This window comes from Aethalodelphis obliquidens, unplaced genomic scaffold, assembly GCF_003676395.1.
Source record: "Aethalodelphis obliquidens isolate GAN/ISIS:26980383/991018 unplaced genomic scaffold, ASM367639v1 scaffold11, whole genome shotgun sequence".
In the NCBI taxonomy this organism is placed as follows: domain Eukaryota; kingdom Metazoa; phylum Chordata; class Mammalia; order Artiodactyla; family Delphinidae; genus Aethalodelphis; species Aethalodelphis obliquidens.
Genome location: NW_020837955.1, coordinates 43,008,992 through 43,036,344, shown reverse-complemented (window position 1 = coordinate 43,036,344; position 27,353 = coordinate 43,008,992). Strand labels below are relative to the sequence as shown.

At 43.2% G+C, this 27,353-nt stretch overlaps 1 protein-coding gene across 1 annotated transcript in view; it reads left to right on the top strand.

The window, feature by feature from the left end:
* CUNH10orf143 (chromosome unknown C10orf143 homolog) overlaps positions 1-27,353 on the top strand; it is a 106,555-nt gene that overhangs the window by 75,717 nt on the left and 3,485 nt on the right. Inside the window, exon 4 of the mRNA XM_027112964.1 lies at positions 16,980-17,094. Coding sequence (XP_026968765.1) covers positions 16,980-17,094 — 115 coding nt within the window. The remainder of the gene's footprint in view (positions 1-16,979; positions 17,095-27,353) is intronic.

The following is a 27,353-nucleotide window of genomic DNA, read 5'->3' as shown; positions in this document are numbered from 1 at the left end:
ATAAAGCTTCGTTCGTAAGGATCCAACAGCCATTCTAGACGCAAGCCACCTCTGGAACTAAAAGTCTGTTTTGTCAAAAGTGAACAATGCAGGATACATGTGCAGTGATAGTAACTTTCGCCCCAGCCACGTGCATCTTATCTAAGACACCAGCCGAGACCCGCACGTCACGATGACCACGGCAAGCCGACTGGGTGAGCTCTCACCGGCTGCGGGCCGGCGTCCAAGTTATCTGCCCCAAGAAAGCAGGATGGCCCGTCTAATCCATCTTTTAATTATCCTTCTGAGGATGTGGTTTATAACCAGAACCTTTCAACAAGAAAGGGATTGATGTGGAACCCAGTTCAGTTTTACCATAAATGGCTGCAACGCCATCCAGAAACAGGGAAGAGTCGGCCGAGGTCACTTAGGAGAATGTACGTGCGTTTTCCCAGAAGTTCACGAGCACTTGCTGGGCTTCTGAGGACTGCGCTCTCCCAGCCAGACGGGCACACGGAGGGCGTTCGGCGCAGCAAAGCCCACGTGGACTCGGCCTTCTTAAAAAGCAGGAAGAGGATGTTGGTGAATCTGCAGGACATCGGACTGGCAGACATGGGCTGTGGGCCTCCTTTTCTCCCCAGTAGCAAAAGTAACTGCTTATTGCAAAACTTGCTACAATTCGGAAATGAAACAGAGACACAGTTCAAAGTTCAGAGCAAAAAGCTCCCATCCTCTTCCTGCCCTAGTCCCATCCCCGGAGCAAATGCCGCTGGCAGGTCTTGGCTGTGTGAGCACGGATACACACATTTCTTTTTCAAAACTAGTTTATTGAGATACAAGTCACGTAACGTACACCTCACCCATTTAAAGTGTGTATTCACAGATGAGTGCGCCCATCACCACAGTCAATTTCAGCGTCTCGTCATCACCTCAGAAAGCAGCTGAACACCCGCGAGCCCTACGCGGCCTGTTTTCTGTCTACTTTCTGTCTCCATAGATTTCCCTGCTCTGCACATTTCATGTAAATGGAATCACACAATGCACCGTCTTTTGTGTCTGGCTTCTTTCACTCAGTATAATGTCTTCAAGGTTCATCTGCGGTGAAGAGTGTGTTAGTATTTTATTCCTCATTATGGCTGAATAATATCCCATTGTACGGATATATCACATTTCGTTAGTGCATTTGTGACTGTGCAAATGTCCACATTTCTTCTTGTGTATGAACATTTCAACAGGATTCTATGTTCCTGCCGCCCACGGACTCCATGCCCTCCAGCACGCTTGGGGATCCCACTGTTTCTCCTGGCTGTGTGGCGTTCCCCCTGGGTACTCACCGTCATGTCTTTGAAGTCGAGGTCCCAGCCGGTGGCCTATGTGCCACGTTTGGCCCACCAGTGTGTATCCCCCTGCCTGCTCGGCGATCAGCTGGCTTTTTTGGATAAGTAAGGGAGGCAGCCCCTCTGCGTGCCCTCACCACGTGGCGCTGGGCTCTGAACGGGTTGCAATCTTGACTTAAGTTCTCCTTTCCCGATAGATGTTCAGGTTGTTTGTTAGGATAAGCTAAGTAATAACAAAGGACTCCCCAACCATAGTGGATTAAAATAACCCGAGTTATCTCTGGCTCACGCTCGGGTCCAGGTGGCCCAGACCCTTGAGAGGGTCCCAGGCTGGTCCATCTCCTTCTAAACTGGCTGCTCAGCCACGCAGAAGGGGAAGCAAATGCTGACTGATGCTAGAACTTGGCCCTTAAAATGTTTCCAGGAAGTGACACGTGACTTACCCTCGGGGGCCATGGCAAATGTCAAAGGGACGTGCCCACATCTGAGCCTGGAAGGTTGGCCAAGTGGTGCCCGGGACTCCTCAGGTACCAGCTGGGCCGAGGTGACGTCCGGCTTGGGCATGCTTGGTGGCTCTGGTTAGGCACAGCCAGGTTCCTTTTATTTTTCCTTCCTCCCTCCCTCCCTCCCTCCCTCCCTCCTTCCCTCCCTCCTTCCCTCCCTCCTTCCCTCCCTCCCTTCCTTCCTTCCTTCCTTCCTTCCCTTTCCTCTTTCTTCCTTCCTTCCTTCCTTCCCTTTCCTCTTTCTTTCTTTCTTTTCTCTCTTTCTCTCTCTCTCTCTCTCTCTCTCCTTCCCTCCCTCCCTCCCTCCCTCTCTCGTTTCTTTCTTCCTTCCTTCCTTGTTTTTTTAGTTGAAGTATGGCTGCTATACAATATTATCTAACTTACAGGTGTACAATACAGTTATTCATAATTTTTAAAGGTTATACTCCATTTATAGTTTTTTTTAACATATTGGCTATATTCCTCATGTTGTACAATATACCCTTGTAGTTTATTTTGTACTTCACAGTTTGTACCTCTTCCTCCCCGACCCCTTTATTGCCCCACCCCCACTGGTAACCACTAGTTTGTTCTCTAGACCTGTGAGTCTGCTTTTTTTCTGTTATATTCACTAGTTTGTTGTATTTTTTAGCCCGTTCTTACCAGAGCTGAGAAGGAATGCATCACTTTCCAAATATGGTATCAACTTCCTATATGGCCTTTAAAAAATAATTATTTTGTTGAAGTATAGTTGATTTACAATGTTGTGTTATTTTCTACTGTACAGCAAAGTGATTCAGTTTGACATGTGTATACATTCTTTTTCATATTCTTTTCCATTATGGTTTATCATAGGATATTGAATATAGTTCCCTGTGCTCTACAGTAGGACCTTGTTGTTTATCCATCCTATGTACACTAGTTTGCATCTGCTAATCCCAAACTCCCAGTCCATCCCTCCCCCACCCCTATCCCCTTAGCAACTACAAGTCTGTTCTTTATGCTGTGAATCTGTTGTGTTTTGTAGATGAGTTCACTTGTGTCATATTTTAGATTCCACATATAAGTGATATCATATGATATTTGTCTTTGTCTGACTTACTTCACTTAGTATGGTAATCTCTAGGTCCATTCTTTACGTCCATTCATGTTGCTGCAAATGGCATTATTTCATTCTTTTTTTTGCCAAGTAGTATTCCGTTGTATATATGTACCACATCTTCTTTATCCATTCATCTGTCAGTGGACATTTAGGTTGTTTCCATGTCTTGACTATTGTGAATAGTGCTGCCATGAACATAGCAGTGCATTTATTTCTTTGAATTAATGTTTTGTCTGGATATACGCCCAGGATTGGGACTGCTGGATCATACGGCAACTTTTTTTTTTTGTAAACTTTGCTATTTTTATTACTCTTAACAAACAGATATCACATGTTAGCCTCCTCCTTTCCTAGACATGCATATATATCAGCACACCTCTTCGTATGACATACTACCCATCCCTTCCTTTCCGTTTGGACTGTGCCTTTTTTTGTTTTATTTTTAACGTCATTATTGGAGTATAATTGCTTTACAATGTTGTGTTAGTTTCTGCTTTATAACAAAGTGAATCAGCTATATGTATACATATATCCCCATATCCTGTGTCTCCCTCCCACCCTCCCTATCCCACCCCTCTAGGTGGTCACAAAGCACCGAGCTGATCTCCCTGTGCTATGTGGCTGCTTCCCACTAGCTATCTATTTTACATTTGATAGTGTGTGTATGTCCACGCCACTCTCTCACTTCATCCCAGCCTACCCTTCCCCTTCCCCGTGTCCTCAAGTCCATTCTGTATGTCTGCATCTTTATTCCTGTCCTGCCTCTAGGTTCTTCAGAACCTTTTTTTTTTTTTTTAGATTCCGTATATATGTGTTAGCATGAGGTATTTGTTTTTCTCTTTCTGACTTACTTCACTCTGTATGACAGACTCTAGGTCCATCCACTTCACTACAAATAACTCAATTTCATTTCTTTTTATGGCTGAGTAATATTCCATTGTATATATGTGCCACGTCTTCTTTATCCATTCATCTGTCGATGGACACTTAGGTTGCTTCCATGTCCTGGCTATTGTAAACAGAGCTGCAATGAACATTTTGGTACATGACTCTTTTTGAATTATGGTTTTCTCAGAGTATATGCCCAGTAGTGGGATTGTTTGGTCATATGGTAGTTCTATTTTTAGTTTTTAAGGAACCTCCATGCTGTTTTCCATAGTGGCTGTATCAATTTACATTCCCACCAACAGTGCATGAGGGTTCCCTTTTCTCCACACCCTCTCCAGCATTAATTTTTGCAGATTTTCTGATGATGGCCATTCTGACTGGTGTGAGGTGATACCTCATTGTAGTTTTTTTTTTTTTTAAAGAACAGATTTATTTATTTATTTTTGCTGTGTTGGGTCTTCGTTTCTGTGCGAGGGCTTTCTCCAGTGTGGCAAGCGGGGGCCACTCTTCATCGCAGTGCGCGGTCCTCTCACTATCGCGGCCTCTCTTGTTGCAGAGCACAGGCTCCAGATGCACAGGCTCAGTAGTTGTGGCTCACGGGCCTAGTTGCTCCACGGCATGTGGGATCCTCCCAGACCAGGGCTCGAACCTGTGTCCCCTGCATTAGCAGGCAGATTCTCAACCACTGCGCCACCAGGGAAGCCCCTCATTGTAGTTTTGATTTGCATTTCTCTAATGATTAGTGCTGTTGAGTATCTTTTCATGTGTTTGTTGGCAGTCTGTATATCTTCTTTGGAGAAGTGTGTGTTTAGGTCTTCTGCCCATTTTGGGATTGGGTTGTTTGTTTTTTTGATATTGAGCTTCATGAGCTGCTTGTAAATTTTGGAGATTAATCCTTTGTCAATTGCTTCATTTGTAAATATTTTCTCCCATTCTGCACGTTGCCTTTTCGTCTTGTTTATGTTTTCCTTTGCTATTCAAAAGCTCTTAAGTTTCATTAGGTCCCATTTGTTTATTTTTGTTTTTATTTCCATTTCTCTAGGAGGTGGGTCAAAAAGGATCTTGCTATGATTTACGTCATAGAGTGTTCTGCCTATGTTTTCCTCTAAGAGTTTTATAGTGTCTGGCCTTACAGTTAGGTCTTTAATCCATTTTGAGCTTATTTTTGTGTATGGTGTTAGGGAGTGTTCTAATTTCATTCTTTTACCAGTAGCTGTCCAGTTTTCCCAGCACACTTATTTAAGAGGCTGTCTTTTCTCCATTGTATATTCTTGCCTCCTTTATCAAAAATAAGGTGACCACATGTGGGTGCGTTTATCTCTGGGCTTTCTGTCCTGTTCCATTGATCTATCTTTCTGTTTTTGTGCCAGTACCATACTGTCTTGATTACTGTAACTTTGTAATATAGTCTGAAGTCCAGGAGCCTGATTCCTCCAGCTCTGTTTTTCTTTCTCAAGATTGCTTTGGTTATTCGGGGTCTTTGTGTTTCCATACAAATTGTGAAATTTTTTGTTCTAGTTCTGTGAAAAATGCCTTTGGTAGTTTGATAGGGATTGCATTGAATCTGTAGATTGCTTTGGGTACTATAGTCATTTTCACAATGTTGATTCTTCATATGGCAACTATTTTTAGTTTTTTGAGGAAACTCCATACTGTTTTCGATAGTGGCTGCACCAATTTACTTTCCCACTAAAAATGTAGGGGGGTTCCCTTTTCTCCACACCCTCTCCAGCATTTGTTATTTGTAGATTTTTAAATGATGGCCATTCTGACTGGTGTGAGGTGGTACCTTGGTGTAGTTTTGATTTGCATTTCTCTAATAATTAGTGATGTTGAGCATCTTTTCTTGTGCCTGTTGTCCATCTGTAGGTCTTCTTTGGCAAATTGTCTGTTTAGGTCTTCTGTCCATTTTTTGCATGGGTTTTTTGTTTTTGTTGTTGTTGAGTCTTATGAGCTGTTTACAGTAAGTCCCTTACACGAAACTTCAAGTTGCGAACTTTGAAAGATGCCAACGTGTGTGAGGTTATGGCCTTCACCATGAATGGGGTTTGGAAGAACCTTTTTTCACAGTTTGTTCATGATTTTCGTGGATTTGAGAGGTAGATGAGGAGTCCAAAGAGGTCTTCAGCAACTTAGTGGCCCTCAGCAAGAAGCTAGAGCTAGATCTGCAAGAGGACGACTTCATTGAACTCCTTGCTGTACAACACGAGGAGCTTACTAATGAAGACCTGATGGAACTGGAGGCACAGAGAAAGGATGAAGAAGGACAAGAGAAAGAAAAAGTAACTGAAGAACCAGAGAGATTCATGACACAGGAAATGGTAAGGGGATTTCCTTTATTTGGGAGGCACTGTTAGTTTTTGAGGCACAGACCCGAAGGAAGAACAGTAGGTGAAGGTTGCAGCAGCCGTTCAGAATGCAATCCAGCGCTATGGTGTCATCTATGACGAGAACAAAGAGCTACTACCCAGACATCACTGGATTGTTTTTTCAAGAGGGTAGATAGAATTGAATCCAGCAAGGAACCAGAACCTGTGCCACCAACGTCAGGTGTGAGTGAAACTGCAGCTCGCCCTCCGTCTCCTATCGCTGACGACCCTTCAGCTCTACCGTCTCCCACCTCCTCTCCTTCCTCCAGTCAGTAACTCTTCTTGCCTGTTCACTCAATGCCAGCCCCTGTATGCCACCTGTTGTACTGCACTACTGTACTTTTCAAGGGACTGTACTGTAAGATTAAAAATGTTTTATTTGTTGTGTTTGTTTATATCTTATGTGTTATCTGTGTGAAAATTATTAAACACCTATTACAGTACAGCACTATACAGCTGATTGTGTTAGTTGGGTACCTAGGCTAACTTTGTTGCACTTATGAACAAATTGGACTCACAAACGTGCTATTGGAATGGAACTCGTTTGTATGTAGGGGACTTAGTGTATATTTTTTGGAAATTAAACCCTTGTCAGTCACATCATTTACAAATATTTTCTCCCAGTCTATACAGCCTATTTTTTTTTTTTTTGCGGTACGCGGGCCTCTCACTGTTGTGGCCCCTCCTGTTGCGGAGCACAGGCTCCGGACGCGCAGGCTCAGGGGCCATGGCTCACGGGCCCAGCCGCTCTGTATATGGCCTATTTTTAAAGAAAGGAAGAAACGGGACCTACGGTTTTAAGATAACACTGAGCGCTTAAACATCATTCTGTCTGCTGTGCTTGTCCTACTTTCATGGGTCTAGCTCACCTGGGAAGCCCTCCGTCCTTTGAGGACCTGCCTGCCACTTTACCAGGTGGTCACCTGGAGCCACATTTGTTTCACCTGATGCACCTTCCAGGCCACAGTTGGCTGCATGGGTGAGGGGAGCAATGAAAGTGACCCAAACTACCCCCTGGATTCTTCTCCCATCTTCCTTTTTGGAATAGAGCCCTGTCAGTTCCAGCTGACACAGTAGCATTGGTGGACCAGAGATGGAGGCCCAGCTTGGGAGTCAGTCCGCTAGGCTGGGCGCCCTTGTCCAGCCTGAGACTGTCAGCCCAACGTTAATTCTTACACTGTTAAGAATTACACTTAGGGGGCTTCCCTGGTGGCGCAGTGGTTGAGAATCTGCCTGCTGATGCAGGGGACATGGGTTCATGCCCCGGTCCGGGAGGATCCCACATGCCGTGGAGCAGCTGGGCCCGTGAGCCATGGCCGCTGAGCCTGCATGTCCGGAGCCTGTGCTCCACAATGGGAGAGGCCACAACAGCGAGAGGCCCGCGTACCGCAAAAAAAAAAAAGAATTACACTTAGTTTCCCAGGACATGTGACCAGGTACCACAGGCTGGCGGCTTAAAATGATAGACATTTATCATCTCACAATTCAGGAGGCCGGAGTCCAAAATCAAGGTGTGGGCAGGGCCAGGCTCCCTCTGGAGGTTCTAGGAGAGCATCCTTCCTGCCTTCCTCCTAGTTGCTGGTGGTTCTAGGTGGTCCCTGGGCTTCCTCCATCACTCCAATCTCTGCCTCTCTCCTCACCCAGCCTCCTTTCTCCCTTTGTGTGTGTCCTGGTGTCTTTGACACCTGTCATTGATTGATATACATCTTTGCACACTTAGCCAATTATTTCCTTAGTCTCAGTTCCTAGAAGTAAAACTGCTGGACTTTTGGCCACATCCTCCAATTGGCCCACAGAAGATGGTGCCTCTGGCTGCAGGGCCCAGGGGGCAGGCTCCCCCTACCTCCCACCCGCATCATTACTGGCTCTCCCTGCTCCCTGCTCCCCTCCTTCCCTTTCTCTTCCTCCTCCTCCATTTTCAATTTTGCCAGGCTGAGGGGTAAAGAAGTTAATTTGCTGTTTTATTTGACAATTTTTCATTTCTCCTTTGGTGAGATGCTTTATATCCTTTATCCTTTTTTTCTATTGAGATATTTAGGATTTTTTCTTGTTAATTTGAGAAAGTTTCTCTTTATTAAGGATGTCAACCCTTCTGTCCTCCATATCTGTTGTAGATATTTTTCCCAGGTTGAGGCAAACTTTCTTCAGGTGAGAAATTCTGGGAGAGGTGTGCGGCACGAATCCTCGTATGGGGACATGAGGTGACATAATGGACATGAATGTCTTTCATTGCAGTTTCCAAACCCTACAGATGTGCTCTTCGATGGCTACTTTTTTAAATATAGATATATATAAAGTCCAAGGGGATAAGACTAAATCATAAACAAGTGAAGACATTTTTACAGGAAACAAGGACATTGATGTCTGTGTCCATGGCTTTTCCCCCACATTTTTAAAATTATAAAAGTATTACACACAAAGTAAAAATATTAAAGCAGTGTAGACTGATATGAAATGAAAAAGAAACATTTCCCACCCCATTCCCCCTCTAAGGAGAGAACCATTTTAACCGTTATGTTTTCAGATCTTGTTACCGCCATAATTCTAAATAAAATGCTTCCACTCTGTCCCTGCATTTGTCCATTTTAAGCAATTTCTATCTGACTTCTCAGTATGAAAGAGAAGCTTAAGTCATTTCAACTTCATCCATTCCCCGCTTAATTTTGGTATATTGTTTTTAGCCCTTCCGTGTTTTCATGAATAGTTTAGAATCCCATGTATGGACCTCCGCTTCCGCGACCAGCCTTGGACACACTCTCCTGTCTCCCTTCTGTGTCAGGGGAAGAAGTGGGGAATCCTCTCTCTGCACTGTTCCCCCCAACTGTGTCAGTGATGCCCTGTCATTTGCATTGGAGTATAATTGCTTTGCAATGTTGTGTTAGTTTCTGCTGTATAACAAAATGAATCAGCTATATGTGTACATGTATCCCCATATCCCCTCCCTCTTGCGTCTCCCTCCCACCCTCCCTATCCCACCCCTCTAGGTGGTCACAAAGCACTGAGCTGATCTCCCTGTGCTATGCGGCTGCTTCCCACTAGCTAGCTATTTTGGTAGTGTCTATATATCCATGCCACTCTCTCACTTCGTCCCAGCTTACCCTTCCCCCTCCCTGTGTCCTCAAGTCCATTCTTTATGTCTGCGTCTTTATTCCTGTCCTGCCTCTAGGTTCTTCAGAACCTTTTTTTTTTTTTTTTTTAGATTCCATATATGTGTGTTAGCATGCGGTATTTGTTTTTCTCTTTCTGACTTACTTCACGCTACCTGACAGACTCTAGGTCCATCTACCTCGCTACAAATAGCTCAATATCGTTTCTTTTTATGGCTGAGTAATATTCCATTGTATATATGTGCCACATCTTCTTTATCCATTCATCTGTCGATGGACACTTAGGTTGCTTCCGTGTCCTGGCTATTGTAAATAGAGCTGCAGTGAACATTGTGGCACATGACTCTTCTTGAATTATGGTTTTCTCAGGGTATATGCCCAGTAGTGGGATTGCTGGGTCCTATGGTAGTTCTATTTTTAGCTTTTTAAGGAACCTTCATACTGTTCTCCATAGTGGTTATATTAATTTACTTTCCCACCAACAGTGCAAGAGGGTATCAGGTGGTGATGAGAGCTGTGGAGAAAACTAGAGCTGGGAGAAGAGGGAGGGAGGTGAGGGTTGCAATTTAACAAACGGCTAGGGGAGAATTTATAACACTTACTCTGTCCTCAATCTGTTAACTGTGTTTCCCCTATAATTGCCACTATGTTGAGTCTATAATTCTAAAGCTAGTAAAAATATATTATGATTTTATAAATATTATTCCTTTCCTATACCACTGAGCCTGGCTTCTGGCAAGGGGATGATCCAGGTCTCATGTTGAAATGGATGTATAATTTTTACATTCTATCAATTGCTCCAAATCGCATCAGGATGCCTCATCTGGGCCCATGACACTCATCTGTAACTCTTTATCCTGGCATTGCTAACGGCCTTTCTTTTTCCATATTGATGGAACAAGCATGCTTCCACATCAGGAAGGCCAGCCAGCTTCCCTTCTGGAGCGCTAGTTTTTGTACTGGCTGTTATCTAGGCTCTCAGACTAGAATTTACTTTCGTGTTTCACTCTTGGGTTAATGCAACTGTTTTCTTGGATTCCATTTCTTTCTTTTTCTTGAATTCCTTTTGTCGTTGTTGGCGTCGTTGGAGTACATCCTCAAGAAAATTTTCTCAGAAAGGGCACAAAAGGAGAATTAACAGATTACTTCCCCCAAATTTGCATATCTGGAAATGCAAATGTAATTGTTGGTTCGGCTGAGGATAGATTCTGAGTTCAAAATACCCACCTCCTGACGTTAAAGGTTGACTTCATTGTTTTCTGGGACCCACTGGGACTGATGAGAAGCCTGTTGCTGATTGGATCCTCATTCCTCTGTGGTTAACCTCTCCTTTCCCTCTCTAAATACTCCAGAGATCTGTCCTTGATCCTTGATATCCTGAAATTCCTCAAGGCTGGTACGGAGTCGAAGTCTCCTTTCGGGTAGAGGAATCAGAATCTCACAGGGGTTGGGTGCCCCTGAAACATGAGTACAGCTGCTGTGGCTACCGCACTGTGAGAGGGTCTGTGCAGTGGGAACAAAGTCATACTAAGGTGTGAGTGGCTGATGGGTCAGCTGCTCCCAGGAGGGGTGAGGAGGAGGTATTTATTTTTCATTTATTTATTATTTTTAAAATTTTTATTTTACATTGAAATACAGTTGATTAACAATGTGTTAGTGTCAGGTGTACAGCAAAGTGATTCAGTTATGCATATACATGGATCTATTCTTTTTTAAGTTTTTTTCCCATTTAGGTTATTACAGAGTATTGAGCAGAGTTCCCTGTGCTCTACATATATATCCTTTTCAGTTACCTATTTCAAATATAGTAGTGTGTATATGTCAATCCCAACCTCCCAGTCTATCCCTCCCCTCTACCCTTCCCCCCCTGGAAACCATAAATTTGTTCTCTAAGTCTGCATGTCTGTTTCTGTTTTACAAATAATTTCATTTGTTTTGTTTTTTTTAGATTCCATATATAAGCGATATCATATGATATCTGTCTTTCTCTGTCTGACTTACTTCACTTAGTATGATAATCTCCAGGTCCATCCATGTTGCTGCAAATGGCATTATTTCATTCATTTTTTATGTCTGAGTAATATTCCATTGTATATATGTACCACCATCCTAAATGTTGATGGACATTTAGGTTGCCTCCATGTCTTGGCTATTGTAAACAGTGCTGCAATGAAATTGGGGTGCATGTATTTTTTCGAATTATGGTTTTCTCCATATATATGCCCAGGAGTGTGATTGCTGGATCAGTGGTAGCTCCACTTTTAGTTTTTTAAGGAACCTCCATACTGTTCTCCGTAGTGGCTGCACCAATTTACATCCCACCAGCAGTGTAGGAGGGCTCCCTTTTCTGCACACCCTCTCCTGTGGGCACGGAGCTCCCAGTCTGCGGCGGGCTGCTGGGTGTCGGCTACCAGCACAGCTCTCTCTCCGGAACAGCTCAGAGGGGCCTTCCACTGACCCTGGCACCCCGGCCACTAAAACCTGGATGCCATTTTTGCTCTCCCCCGTCTCCCGGCGTCACTCCCTCCGTCTGGGTTGCCCTCTGGGACCTGGGTGCAGGCTCACACCTTGCCTTACCGTGGAAGCCCAGCCTGGCTGAAGGGCAGACAGAGGAAGTTCCCGCACACTTGGTGGACGGCCAGGCCCTGTCTTTGCGGGCAGCTGTACCCACTGGCTCGGGAGTGCCTGCCTCAGGTGTCTGGAGGCCAGCCCTGGCCTCGGAACCCAGCCTGGGGAAGAGAGCCTGGCACGCCCGGCAGGACGGCCTGGGCAGCTGGCCTCCGCTCCCGCACCGGCGTCTTCTCCACCGAGGACAGACATGCCACCTTGCAGCCGGGGGGTCTCGGCCCAGATCTGTCGCCCCCACTTCTTGAGGAAAGCTGGTCCTTTCCCCCACTGTGTCTAGGTGAAGGCGGCCTCTCTGCTCAGGGTCACAGGGAGAGGCTGGGCCCCTGGCAGGGGGGGACCCAGACCCACCTTGGGGACAAACACCCAGGCTCATGGTTTCTGGGACAACGGCCGTAACCGCCACTTCTCCACAGGCTGGGGGCAGTGTGCTGCGTGGGTGCATGTTCGTGGGTGTCTTGGGCAGCTGTTTGGTCTGAATGGAATGAGCTTCCCCGGTATCCTCCCAAGACCTCTGCGAGCTGCGCTGGGGCGAGCGCCCGCCTGGGGGCCGCGGGGCCTGGGCTGAGTCCCCTGAGCTGAGGGCGGTCAGGAGGGGGGACGGGGCACGGCCCTCACGGGTCAGGGTTGCAGTCCACGCCCTGGAATAGCCCTCAGCCGTCAAAGGGAGGGGACACCTATCCTGCCACAGCCTGGAGGAACCTCGAAAGCGTGATGCAGAGGGAAAGGAGCCAGACACCATCGGCCACGTCTCGTGTGGTCTCGTTTGTATGAAGTGTCCAGAGCAGGCAGGTCCACAGACGCAGAAAGCAGATCGGCGAGGACTAGGGCCTGGCGGGAGCTGGGTAAACTGAGGCACGGTACATGTTTTCAAGGGTCTATGTGAACAAACATCGATGTGAAACTGGAGGTGATTGGAGCCCCCCCAGGCCCGCCCGACAGGAGCGGGGAGGGGTTTTTATAGAGGAGACTCGGAGAGTAGGAAAATTTGGCCACAGCTTAAGCAGCTGCCGTATTTGGGGAGACCCCACAGCTGTTTGTGTTCGGTGTCTTCAGGCCTCATCTTCCCAGATTCGAGCGCAGTGACTTGACTTAGGCGTCGGCTGGCTTCTGTGGCTACCTGGCATCAGAGCCACTGTCTGACGACCTCCTTGTTTAATTACAGGCGACTGGGAAGCGATGCTTAATAGGTGCAGGGTTTCCTCTGGGGGCTTGAAAATTCTGTAGAACTGGATAGAGCACAACTCTGAATGTACTAACATGCACTAAATGCTACTGAACTGGGTGCTTTAAATGGCTAAAGTGGTTAATTTTATGTTACCTGGGTTTTATCTCAATTTATAAAGAAGCCCAATAGTCTAGCTGTGGGCTTGGGGACAGGTCTCAGGGCCACAGGGACCTGGCCTCAGGGTTGCTGGACACTGGGGTGTGAGGGTGAAGGAGGGGCAGTGGTCTGCAGAGAGGGCCAAGGTGGCCAGCACACCTGGGTCCTGCAGCCTTGGGGGCAGCCAGTGTCCAGGCCTGCAGGCCACCTGGAAGCCTGAGCTCACTGCCAAAGCAGTGGCCTGAGCTCCTCGTGAGGGCCCAGGGGCCAGCTGCAGGGTCCCTGGACACATGCCCCAAGAGGGCGCACTGCAGAGCACTGCCCAGGCCGAGCAGGGTGCAGACCCTGGGAGCCTCATCCCTCCTGCTGGGACAGACCTGCACCTCGGTCGGAAGGAAGGACAGGCCTAGGGTGGATGGGTCAGAGGCTTAAACCAGGTGGCCAGCCCTTCCCACCCTGGGCTGAGCTAGTGAAGAAGCTGCTCCTGGTTTGAACCAAAAGTGCTTCAGGCCAGTAACTGCATTCCTAGAAACCTAGCTCACGGAAACCAGCAGAGATGCAGTCAGCGACTCATACACAAAGAGCTCCTGGAGCTTTGTGTGTGGAGCAGATAAGTACAGAGTCTGTGCATCCGTTGGTACGGGTCAGGGCAAGTCCATGTAACACAGCATTGGATCAACATCAAAATATTGATATGTTAATTACCAAAATGCCCACAAAACGTTAAATGGAAAAGCCAGTCATGGATATTATTGAGTGCCTACTACATGCCATGCAACGTATTAGACTGGGGACAACCATGGTGGCCAAGACACAGAGTCACCGCCAGCTGGGTGTGGGACATGGTCCAGTGGAGAAGATAGGCGAACTCTAAACGGAGAGAAAGGCCTGAGCTGTAACAGCCTGGCAGGCTGTCATCTGCAAGAGGCTGTTTTTCGGTGCTTTAAAATCATAGAAGGAGAAGCAGTCCTGAGATGAGGATGGAGGTGTTAGACTTGGTGTTAGGTGCAGGTGACACCTAACAACTTGTCCCAGGTGACAAGGGACATCCAGAGGGGAAGGCCTCTGGTCCATTCAGAATTTGGCCCTGGGGCTACAGTGGTCGACAGGCCAGGGTTCTAGTCTCGGGGACAGGAGAGTGCCTTGAGGTGGCTATGATTGGAGTTGTCTGGACAGAAGCGGGTGAGGCGAGATTGAAGGACGGAGGCATGGGGGCTGCTGGCATTTCTGGGGGGGGAGAAGGGACTTGCAGCCAAGGAGCCCGGGAGTGAGGCCGAGGGGACACGTGACCCACAGCGGCACTGGGCATTTTTTGGTCAGTGAACAGATGGGAAGCATGACCTCAACTGACCTCACCTCCCACAAGTGCACCAGGGTCTCTGGACTAGGATGGATGGGCCTGGGGGCTAGGTCAGGGTGAAGATGGAGGAGGGAGAGGTGGGGTGAGGATGGTGCCCGATTCCTAGCCTGGAGGACAGAACCAGTGGTTCAGCCATGGTTAAGATGTCTATGGCGGTTCCGGTTTAGGATGGGACAGATGAGTTCAGATTAAGACAGGACAAATGTCCAAAGGGGATGGGGGAGTCTGGCCAGAGCTATGGATTGGGAGTGTGTCAGGCTGACTAATGGCTCCTCCAAAGATGTCAGGTCCCAACCCCTGGATCCGGTAATTGTATCTTATAAGGAATAAGTGTGTTTGCACAGGTTTAAAGTAAAGATCTGGAAATGGGGAGCTTGGCCTGGATTGTCCAGGTGAGCCCTAATTGCAACCGCATCTCCGTATAGGGAGGAGGCGGAAGGAGATATTTTGCAGACAGAACAGGAGAAGCCATCTGACCGCACCTGCAGAGATGTAGAGGGATGCGGCCACGAGCCAGCGAAGCCAGCAGCCTCCAGGAGCTGGGAGAAGCGAGGAACGGATAATGGATTTTCCCCTCGAGATTCCAGAGGGAGCTCGGCCCTGCTGACACCTGACTTCAGCCCGGTGGTACTGATTTCCTACTTCTGGCCTCCCAAACTGTAAGGGAACAAATTCCTGTTGTTTTAAGCCACCCAGTTTGTGGTGATGTGTGGCAGCCGCCCCAGGACACTCACGTGGTAGCCTTCCAGACTAGGGGCTGCTGGACGTGGATGAGGCACAGAATCTCCTGGGAGCACATCTTAGGGTGCGTCTCCCAAGAATGGATGGGGACAGGGGTCTACCTGCGATACAGCATAGGGGAGTGGGGAAGCCAGGTGGGAATAGCAGGGTGTCAGCACAGGAGGCCTGAGTGTGCAGTGACCACCGGGCCTCAGAGCTGCACAGGAAGCGGGTGTCTCCCTGAAGACTGCCACTGGCCGAAGCTGCCTCCTGGGAGTTGGTCCTCTGGTCTGTCCCACGTGCAGGCCAGGTGGTGCCTGTGGCCGGGGTCATCCGGGGGGGCTGGCCCAGCAGTGCTGAGAGATGTGCGCGGGCAGGAACGGCTCTCCCCGGGTGGGAGGAGGGCATGGGGCACTGGGTGCAGTGGACACTGCCCTTTCAGACAAAGAGGGCCCGGGAGCCCGGCCAGGGAGGGAGGGAGGGCACATCCCTCATGGGGCCCAGACTGAAGGGCCTGCAGAGGCAGTGGAGGGGGGCGGGTCCTAAGAGCTGGGCCAGCTCCCTGTGCCAGAATCCCAGCTTCCACACCACTGGCTGGTGACCCTGGGGGAGCGGTCTGTCCTTGTTCAGCCTAGTGTCCTCATCTAAAATGGGACAACAAGGACGTCCACCCTGCAGGGCTTCTATGGGGACCGGAAGGCACACAGCACGTGCCCAGAAAACATTACTGATCCTTATGAATTTTAACTTGGTTTTCTGTGTCGAGATCAGTGTAGGTTCACATGCGGTTGTAAAGAATAGTACAGAGAGACCCTGTGTCCGCTCTACCTGGTCTCTCCTCATGACGACGTCTTACACAACTGTGGTGAGCATCACTGCCAGGAAACCCGTGGCGATGGAGGCCGGGCACAGTGCGTTCCCACCAGCCCAAGGAGCCACACTTCTGTCCTGCCCCCGCCCCTCCTTACCCCTGGGACCACTGACATGTCACCTCATTCTATAACTTTGTCACATCAAGAATGCCATATACATGGAATCGTACGGTGTGTGAACTTTGGGTTCTTCTCTCCTTTCCATGGCTGGGTAGTTTTGTGTGGTGTGCACGGCCGCAGCTGGTTTAAGGTCACCTGGGCTGTTCCCCAGTTCTGGCTGTTATGAATAGAGCTGCTACCAACATTCGTGTTCAGATTGTTGTGCGAACGTCAGTTTCCCTTTCCCTGGGATAAGGCCCGGGGTGCAGTTGCCGCCTTGTATAGTGGTTGCGTGTTCAGTTTCTAAAGAAACCACCAAGCTGTCTTCCCAAACGGCTGCACCGTGTTACCTTCCCATCCCTGGCTGTGCGTGAGGGATTCGGTTTCCCCACATCCACACCAGGATTTGATGCGTTACTATTTTTCATTTTAGCTATTTTGATAGGAAGTTATGGTATTTCATTGGTTTTAATTTGCATTTCCCTAATGACAATGGTGTTTTACATCTTTTTCATGTGATGATTTGCCATCTGTAGACCCTCTTTAATGAAATGTTTCTTCATGTCTTTAACTTACCTTCTTATTAGATTTTTTGTGTTTTTACTGTCGAGTTTTGAGAATTCTTTGTATGTTCTAGATACTAATCCTTTGTCAGATTTTCAATTTACAAATATTTTCTCCTGGTCTGTGACTTGTCTTTTCATCTTCTTCCCAGGATATTTTGCAGAGCAACATCTTATGTTCACACGAAACCCTGTACATGAATGTTGGTAGCTGCTTTCTTCGTAACAGCCTAAACCAGGAATCAGCCCAGATGCCGACTTCAATAGGTGAGTGCTTAAACGAAGTTTAAAAAAAATTGTGTCAAGCAATTTGCACTCAGAGGTACCAAGGGAAACAACACAAACAAGCACTGCATGGAACAAGTCTCTCCTGACGCAGAGAAGAGACTTAGCCGGTTCTGCTTCAAGAGTGGGCATCGGTCTCCACGCCAGGGGGCTCCTCCCGGCAGCTGCTGCAGGGCCATGGGTTGCACGCAGCCCTCTTGTGCTGCATCGGAAGAACACTGTCCCCCCCCACCCCCCGCAGGGGACAGATACAGCAGAGGGGTTGGCCAGGTGCTGTGTGATGCATGTAGCTAAGCAGAGCAGAGGAGCACACACTGAGCCTGGCAAGTCCAGCAGGGCTGCGTGGGCCCTTTATCTCTTGATGAGGAATTGTCCAGGCCCAAGGCCCATTCTTACGCGGCTGAGTGGGGTATTGAAAGACTATAAGCGGGAGATTTCCTTTCCCAACATATTTAATTAATTGATTAATTTTAAAATTTAATTTAATTAATTAATTTTTTCATTGGGGTACAGTTGTTTTACAATGTTGTGTTAGTTTCTACTGTACAGCAAAGTGGAGTTACCTGTGCTGTACAGCAAGTTCTTATTAGTTATCTATTTTATACATGTTAGTGTATATATGTCAACCCCAATCTCCCAATTCATTCCACTCCCCACCCCTGCTTTTGCCCCTTGGAGTCCACGTGTTTGTTCTCTACATCTGTGTCTCTATTTCTGCCTTGCAAACTGGTTCGTCTGTACCATTTTTCTAGATTCCACACATATGCATTAATATGCGATATTTGTATTTCTCTTTCTGACTTACTTCACTCTGTATGACAAAATCTCTAGGTCCATCCATGTCTCTACAAATGACCCAATTTCATTCCTTTTTACGGCTGAGTAATATTCCATTGTATACATGTACCACATCTTCTTGATCCATTCGTCTGTCTGTGGACATTTAGGTTGCTTCCATGACCTGGCTGTTGTAAATAGATCTGCAATGAACATTGTGGTACATGTGTCTTTTTTTTTTTTTTTTTTGCGGTACACAGCCCTCTCACTGTTGTGGCCTCTCCCATTGTGGAGCACAGGCTCCGGACACTCAGGTTCAGCAGCCATGGCTCACAGGCCCAGCCGCTCCATGGCATGTGGGATCCTCCCGGACCAGGGCACGAACCTGTGTCCCCTGTATCGGCAGGCGGACTCTCAACCACTGTGCCACCAGGGAAGCCCCATGTGTCTTTTTGAATTATAGTTTTTTCTGGGTATATGCCCAGTAGTGGGATTGCTGGGTCATATGGTAAATCTATTTTTTGTTTTTTAAGGAACCTCCATACTGTTCTCCAGAGTGGCTGTATCAATTTACATTCCTACCAACAGTGCAAGAGGGTTCCCTTTTCTCCACACCATCTCCAGCATTTGTTGTTTGTAGATTTTCTGATGATGGCCATTCTGACTGGTGTGAGGTGATACCTCATTGTAGTTTTGATTTGCATTTCTCTAATGATTAGTGATGTTGAGCATCCTTTCATGTGTTTGCTGGCCATCTGTATATCTTCTTTGGAGAAATGTCTATTTAGGTCTTCTGCCCATTTTTGGATTGGGTTGTTTGTTTTTTTGATATTGAGCTGCATGAGCTGTTTATGTATTTTGGATATTAATCCTTTGTGCATTGATTTGTTTGCAAATATTTTCCCTCATTCTGAGGGTTGTCTTTTTGTCTTGTTTATAGTTTCCTTTGCTGTGCAAAAGCTTTTAAGTTTCATTAGGTCCCATTTGTTTATTTTTGTTTTTATTTCCATTACTCTAGGAGGTGGGTCAAAAAAGATCTTGCTGTGATTTATGTTAAAGAGTGTTCTTCCTATGTTTTCCTATAAGAGTTTTATAGCATCCGGTCTTACATTGAGGTCTCTAATTCATTTTGAGTTTATTTTTGTGTATGGTGTTAGGGAGTGTTCTAATTTCATTCTTTTACAAGTAGCTGTCCAGTCTTCCCAGCACTGCTTATTGAAGAGACTGTCTTTTCTCCATTGTATATGCTTGTCATAGATTAGTTGACCATACATGCGTGGGGTTATCTCTGGGCTTTCTATCCTGTTCCATTGATCTATATTTCTGTTTTTGTGCCAATACCATATTGTCTTGATTACTGTAGCTTTGTAGTATAGTCTGAAGTCAGGGAATCTGATTCCTCCAGCTCCAGTTTTTTTTTTTTCTCAAGATTGCTTTGGCTATTTGGGGTCTTTTGTGTCTCCATACAAATTTTAAAGTTTTTTGTTCTAGTTCTGTAAAAAATGCCACTGGTAGCTTGATAGGGATTGCATTGAATCTGTAGATTGCTTTGGGTAGTATAGTCATTTTCACAATATTGATTTTTCCAATCCAAGAACATGGTATATCTCTTTATCTGTTTGTGTCATCTTTGATTTCTTTCATCAGTGTATTAGAGTTTTCTGAGTACAGGTCTTTTACCTCCTTAGGTAGGTTTATTCCTAGGTATTTTATTCTTTTTGTTGCAATGGTGAATGGGATTGTTTCCTTAATTTCTTTTTCTGATCTTTCGTTGTTAGTGTATAGGAATGCAAGAGATTTCTGTGCATGAATTTTGTATCCTGCAACTTCACCAAACTCATTGATTAGCTCTAGTAGTTTTCTGGTGGCATCTTTAGGATTTTCTATGTATAGTATCATGTCATCTGCGAACAGTGACAGTTGTACTTCTTCTTTCCAATTGGTATTCCTTTTATTTCTTTTTCTTCTCTGATTGCTGTGGCTAGGACTTCCAAAACTATGTTGAATAATAGTGGTGAGAGTGGACATCCTTGTCTCTTCCTGATCTTAGAGGAAATGGTTTCAGTTTTTCACCATTGAGAATGATATTTGCTGTGGGTTTGTCATATAAGGCCTTTATTATGTTGAGGTAGGTTCCCTCTATGCCCACTTTCTGGAGAGTTTTTATCATAAATGGGTATTGAATTTTGTCAAAAGCTTTTTCTGCATCTATTGAGATGATCATATGGTTTTCATTCTTCAGTTTGTTAATATGGTGTATCACACTGATTGATTTTCATATATTGAAGAATCCTTGCATCCCTGGGATAAATCACACTTCATCATGGTGTATGATCCTTTTAATGTGTTGTTGGGCTCTGTTTGCTAGTATTTTGTTGAGGATTTTTGAATCTATATTCATCAGTGATATTGGTCTCTAATTTTCTTTTTTTTTGGTGTAGTATCTTTTTCTGGTTTTGGTATCAGGGTGATGGTGGCCTCGTAGAAAGGGTTTGGGAGTGTTCCTTCCTCTGCAATTTTTTGAAGAGTTTGAGAAGGATGAGTGTTAGCTCTTCTCTAAATGTTTGATAGAATTCATCTGTGAAGCCATCTGGTTCTGGACTTTTGTTTGTTGGAAGGTTTTTAATCACAGTTTCAATTTCATTACTTGTGATTGGTCTGTTCATAATTTCTATTTCTTCCTGGTTCAGTCCTGGAACGTTATACCTTTCTAAGAATTGGCCCATTTCTTCCAGGTTGTCCATTTTATTGGCATACAGTTGCTTATAGTAGTCTCTTATGATGCTTTTTATTTCTGTGGTGTCCATTGAAACTTCTCCTTTTTCATTTCTAATTTTATTGATTTGAGTCCTCTCCCTCTTTTTCTTGATGAGTCTGGCTAAAGGTTTATCAATCTTGTTTATCTTCTCAAAGCACCAGCTTTTAGTTTTATTTTTATTTAGTTTTATCTTTGCTATTGTTTTCTTTGTTTCTATTTCAGTTATTTCTGCTCTGACCTTTATGATTTCTTTCCTTCTACTAACTTTGGGTTTTGTTTGTTCTTCTTTCTCTACTTCCTTTAGGTGTAAGGTTAGATTGTTGATTTGAGATTTTTCTTGTTTCTTGAGGTAGGATTGTATTGCTATAAACTTCCCTCTTAGAATGGCTTTTGCTGTGTCCCATAATTTTTGGATTGTCGTGTTTTCATTGTCATTTGTCTCTAGGTATTTTTTGATTTCCTTTTTGATTTCTTCAGTGATCTCTTGGTTGTTTAGTAGTGCATTGTTTAGCCTCCATATATTTGTGTTTCTTACATTTTTTTCCTGTAATTGACTTCTAATCTCATAGCATTGTGGTCATAAAAGATGCTTGATATGATTTCAAGTTTCTTAAATTTACCAAGGCTTGATTTGTGACCCAAGATGTGATCTATCCTGGAGAATGTTCCATGTGTGCTTGAGAAGAAAGTACAATCTGCTGTTTTCAGATGGAATGTCCTATAAAGATCAATTAAATCTATCTGGTCTATTGTGTCATTTAAAGCTTGTGTTTCTTTATTAATTTTCTGTCTGGATGATCTGTCCATTGGTGAAAGTGAGGTGTTAAAGTCCCTCACTATTACTGTATTACTGTCAGTTTCCTCTTTTATAGCTGTTAGCATTTGCCTTATGTATTGAGGTGCTCCTATGCTGGGTGTATATATATTTACAACTGTTATATCTTCTTCTTGGATTGATCCCTTGATCATTATGTAGTGTCCTTCCTTGTCTTTTGCAACATTCTTTAATTTAAAGTCTACTTTATCTGATATGAGTATCGCTACTCCAGCTTTCTTTTGATTTCAATTTGCATGGAATATCTTTTTCCATCCCTTCACTTTCAATCTGTATGTGTCCCTAGGTCTGAAGTGGGTCTCTTGTAGACAGCATATATATGGATCTTGTTTTTGTATACATTCAGCCAGTTTGTGTCTTTTCGTTGGAGTGTTTAATCCATTCACATTTAAGGTAATTATTGATATGTATGTTCCTATTACCATTTTCTTAATTGTTTGGGGTTTGTTTTTGTAGATTGTTTTCTTCTTTTGTGTTTCCCACTTAGAGAAGTCCCTTTAGCATTTGTTGTAGAGCTGGTTTGGTGGTGCTGAATTCTCTTAGCTTTTGCTTGTTTGTAAAGCTGTTGATTTCTCCATCAAATATGAATGAGATCCTTGCTGGGTAGAGTAATCTTGGTTGTAGGTTCTTCCCTTTCATCACTTTAAATATGTTTTGCCACTCCCTTCTGGCTTGTAGAGTTTCTGCTGAGAAATCAGCTGTTAACCTTATGGGAGTTCTCTTTTATGTTATTTGTCATTTTCCCCTTGTTGCATTCAATAATTTTTCTTTGTCTTTAATTTTTGTCAGTTTGATTACTGTGTGTCTTGACATGTTTCTCCTTGGGTTTATCCTGCCTGGGACTCTCTGCACTTCCTGGACTTGGGTGGCTATTTCCTTTCCCATGTTAGGGAAATTTTCGACTATAATCTCTTCAAATATTTCCTTGGGTCCTTTCTCTCTCTCTTCTCCTTCTGGGACCCCTATAATGCGAATGTTGGTGTGTTTAATGTTGTCTCTGAGGTCTCTTAGGCTGTCTTCATTTCTTTTCATTCTTTTTTCCTTATTGTGTTCTGTGGCAGTGATGTCCACCATTCTGTCTTCCAGGTCACTTATCTGTTCTCCTGCCTCAGTTATTCTACTATTGATTCCTTCTAGTGTATTTTTCATTTCAGTTATTGTATTGTTCATCTCTGTTTGTTCTTTAATTCCTCTAGGTGTTTGTTCTTTAATTCTTCCAGGTCTTTGTTAAACATCTCTTGCATCTTCTCGATCTTTGCCTCCGTTCTTTTTCCAAGGTCCTGGATCATCTTCACTATCATTATTCTGAATTCTTTTTCTGGAAGGTTGCCTATCTCCACTTCATTTAGTTGTTTTTTTGGGGTTTTACCTTGTTCCTTCATCTGGGACATAGTCCTCTGCCTTTTCATCTTGTCTATCTTTCTGTGATTGTGGTTTTCCTTCCACAGGTTGCAGGATTATAGTTCTTCTTGCTTCTGCTGTCTGCCCTCTGGCAGATGAGGATATCTAAGAGGCTCGTCCCAACATATTTTGATTAAATCCAATTTATCCATTTTCTTTTCTATTTTTGGCTTGTGTTTTTGTTACAAGTCTGAGAACTATTTTACTACCCTAAATTCCCAAGATTTTCTCCCATGTTTGTTTCAAAAAGTTTTGTAATTTTTCATTTAAGTCCAGGATCCATTTTGAATTACTCTTTGTATAAGGTTTGAGACTTTGGTGGAGGTTCACATTTGCCGGTGAATGTCTACTTGGTTCAGCATCTTTTCTAATGAATGCATTTAATGCTCTACATTTTTCCCTCAGCACTGCTTTAGCTGTGCTCCATCATTTTGATATGTCTTTTTATTTAGTTCAATAGATTTATTTTTTTATTTCACTAAGGACTTCTTCTTTGGCTCATGGGATTATTTAGAAGTGCCTTGCTTAGTTTCTAAGTGTTTGAAGATTTTTTTTCTTACTGAATATTAGTTTTATTCTATTGTGGTCAGACAACACACTCTGTATGATTTTGATTCTTTTAAATTTGTTGAGATCTGTCTTATGTCCTAGGTTGTATGGTCAATACTGTTATATGTTTCATGGATACTTGGAAAGAATGTGTATAATGCCGTTGTTGAGAGGCATGTTCTATAAATGTCAATTAGATCCTAATTGGATTGAGTTGTTGGTTGATGGTGTGGTTGAGTTCTTCTATGTCTGCTGATTTTTTGTAAATGTGTTCTATCAATCACAGAGAAACTCCATGTATAATTATAGATTTGTCTATTTCTTCTTTCAGTTCTATCAGTCTTTGCTTCACATGTTTTGTAGCTGTTTCTGTGGTACAAACACATTTAGCATTGCTGTGTTTTCTTTTATCAATTGCTATGTCTTCTTTTATCATTATATAATGTCATTCTCTGTCTCTGGTGATTTTCTTTGCTCTAAAGTATACTTTTTCTGATATTAATACAGGCAGTACTCCTTTCTTTTTGATTAATGTTCACACAATATATCTTTTTCCATCTCTTTGCTTTCAACCTGCCTATAGCATTATATTTGAAGTGAGTTTCCTGTAGACTGTATATTGTTGAGTATACTGAGTATATTGTTGAGTATATTGAATATATTGTTGAATCATGTTTTCTAATCTCTGCCTTTTTAATGGAGTATTTAGACTATTTACATTTAATGTAGTTTTTTGATGTTAGGGCTTAGGTTTGCCATTTTCTTTTTGTTTTAAGTGTATTCCCTCTGCTTTTTATTTTACCTTTCTGTGGGTTACTTAAACACTTTTAATTATTAGGTTAATTAATTTTTATTTTTATTGAAATACAGTTGATGTACAATATTATGTTAGTTTCAGGTGTACTGCATAGCGATTTGACATTTGCATACATCATGAAATGATCACCATGATAACTCAAGTAACTGTCCTCATACAAAATTGTTAGAATATTACAGTACTATTGACCATATTACTTATGTAATATGCTGTATATTACATCCTTGTGGCTTATTTATTTTATAACTGGAAGTTTGTACCTCTTTCACCTATTTTGCCCTCCCCACTTCTCTCCCCTCTGACAACCACCTTTTTGTTCTCTGTATCTATGAGTCTGTTTTAATTTTGTTTTGTATTTTAGATTCCACATACACAAGAGATCCTATGGAATTTTCTTTCTCTGACTTATTTCATTTAACGTAATACCCTCTAAAACCATCCATTTGCTGCAAATGACAAGATTTCATTTTTTATGACCAAGCAATATTCCACTGTGTGTGCGTATGTACATATATATGTATGTGTAAACATATATATGTATACACACATACACACACACACACACACATACACACCCCACATCTTCTTTATCCATTCATCTACCAGAGGACACTTATGTTGATTTCATGTCTTGGCTATTGTAAATAATGTTGCCGTGAACATTGGTGTGCATATATCTTTTTGAATTAGTGTTTTTGTTTTCTTCTGGTAAATACCCAGTAGTAAAATTGCTGGATCACATGGAAGTTCTAGTTTTAATTTTTTGAGGAAACTCCATACTGTTTTCCCTAGTGGTTGCACAAATTTACATTTCCACCAGCAGTGCACAAGTGTTCCCTTTTCTCTACATCCTCTCCAGCACTTGCCATTTTGTTGTGTTTTTGACAATAGCCACTCTGAGAGGTATGAGGTGGTATTGCAATGTGGTTTTGATTTGCATTTCCCTGATAATTAGAGATGTTGAGCATCTTTTCATGTGTTGGTTGGCCATCTGTATGTCTTCTTTGGAAAAATGTCTATTCAGATCCTCTGCCCATTTTTTAATCAGGTTGTGTTTTTTGATGTTTAGTTGTATGAGTTCATTGTAATTTTGTACATTAACCCCTTATTGGATATATTGTTCACAAATATCTTCTCCCATTCAGTGGGCTGCCTTTTTGTTTTGCTGGTTGTTTCCTTCCCTGTGAAAAAGCTTTTTAGTTTAGTCTCATTTGTTTATTTTTGATTTTGTTCCCTTGCCTGTAGAGACAGATCCAAAAAATTATTGCTAAGATCCATGTCAAAGAGCATACTGCCTATGTTTTCTTCTAGGAGTTTTATGGTTTTAGGTCTTACGTTTAAGTCTTTAATCTATTTTGAGTTTATTTTTGTATATGGTGTGAGAAGGTAGTCCAGTTTGATTCTTTTGCATGTAGCTATCTGGTTTTCCTGGTGCCATTTATTGAAGAGACTATCTTTTCTTCACTGTATATTTTTACCTCCTTTGTTGTAGATTAATTGACCATAATTGCGTGGGTTTATTTCTGGGCTGTCTATTCTGTACCATTGATCTATGTGCTTGTTTTTGTGCCGGTTATACGGTTTTGATTACTGTAGCTTTGTAGTATAGTTTGAGATCAGGAAGGGACTATGATACCTCCAGCTTTGTTCTTCTTTCTCAAGACTGCTTTGGCTATTTGGGGTCTTTTGTGTTTTCATATAAATTTTAGAATTATTTGTTCTAGTTCTGTGAAAATTGCCATTGGTATTTTGATAGGGATTGCTTTGAATCTGTAGATTGCCTTGGGTAATGTGGTTATTTTAACAATATTAATTCTTTCAATCCATGAGCATGGTATATCTTTCCATTTGTGTCATCTTCAATTTCTTTCATCAGTGTCTTATAGTTTTCAGAGTCCTTTACCTCTTTGGTTAGATTTACTCTGACATATTTTATTCTTTTTGATGAAAATGTAAATGAGAATTTTTCTTAATTTCTCTTTCTGATAGTTCATTATTAGTGTATAAAAATGCAACAAATTTCTGTGGATTAATTTTGTATCCTGCAACTTTGCTGAATTCATTTATTAATTCTAAATTTTTTTGGTAGTGTCTTTAGAATTTTCTATATATAGTATCATGTCATCTGCAAACAGTGACAGTTTTACTTCTTTTTTCAAATTTGTACTTCTTTTATTTCTTTTCTTGCCTGATTACTGTGGCTAGGAATTCCAACGCTATGTCAAATAAAAGTGTTGAGAGTGGGCATACTTGTATTGTTTCTGATCTTAGAGGAAATGCTTTCAGATTTTCACAGTTGAGTATGATGTTGGCTGTAGGTTTGTCATATGTGGGCTTTTTTATGTTGAGGTATGTTCCCTCTATGTCCACTTTGTTGAGAGTTTTTATGATAAGTGGATGTTGAATTGTGGTGTCTAAAGCTTTTTATGCATCTATTGAGATGATCAGATGATTTTATTCTTCAACTTGTGAATGTGGTGTGTCACGTTGACTGCTTTGTGGATATACTGAACCATCTTTGCATCTCTAGGACAAATCCTACCTGAGCATGGGTATGATCCTTTCAATGTATTTTTGAATTCAGTTTGGTAATATTTTGTTGAGGATTTTTGTGTCTATGTTCATCAGTGATATTGGCCTGTAATTTTCTTTTGTTGTGGTGTCTTTGTCTGGTTTTGGTATCAGGGTGATGCTGGCCTCGTAGAATGTGTTCAGAAGCATTCCTTCCTCTTCAATTTTTTGGGGATCGTTTAAGAAGGATCAGTGTTAACTCTTTTTTAAATGTTTTGTAGAATTCACCTGTGAAGCTGTCTGGATTTGGACTTTCGTTTGCTGAGACTTAAACACTTTTTTTAGAATTCCATTTTGAGTTAACTATTGTGTTTCTATGTTTATCTCTTTGTATGTTCCAAAGTTCTTTCTCTTATTGTTTCTTTATTGTTTAAAGAACTTCCTTTAGCCATTTTTTGGGGGTAGGTATACAAGCAAGAAAGTCTCTTAGTTGTCTTTCATCTGAGAATGGCTTGATCTCCCTTTTATTCCTGAAGGACATTGTTTTCTGAATATAGGATTCTGTATGGACAGTTCTTTTCTTTCAACACTTA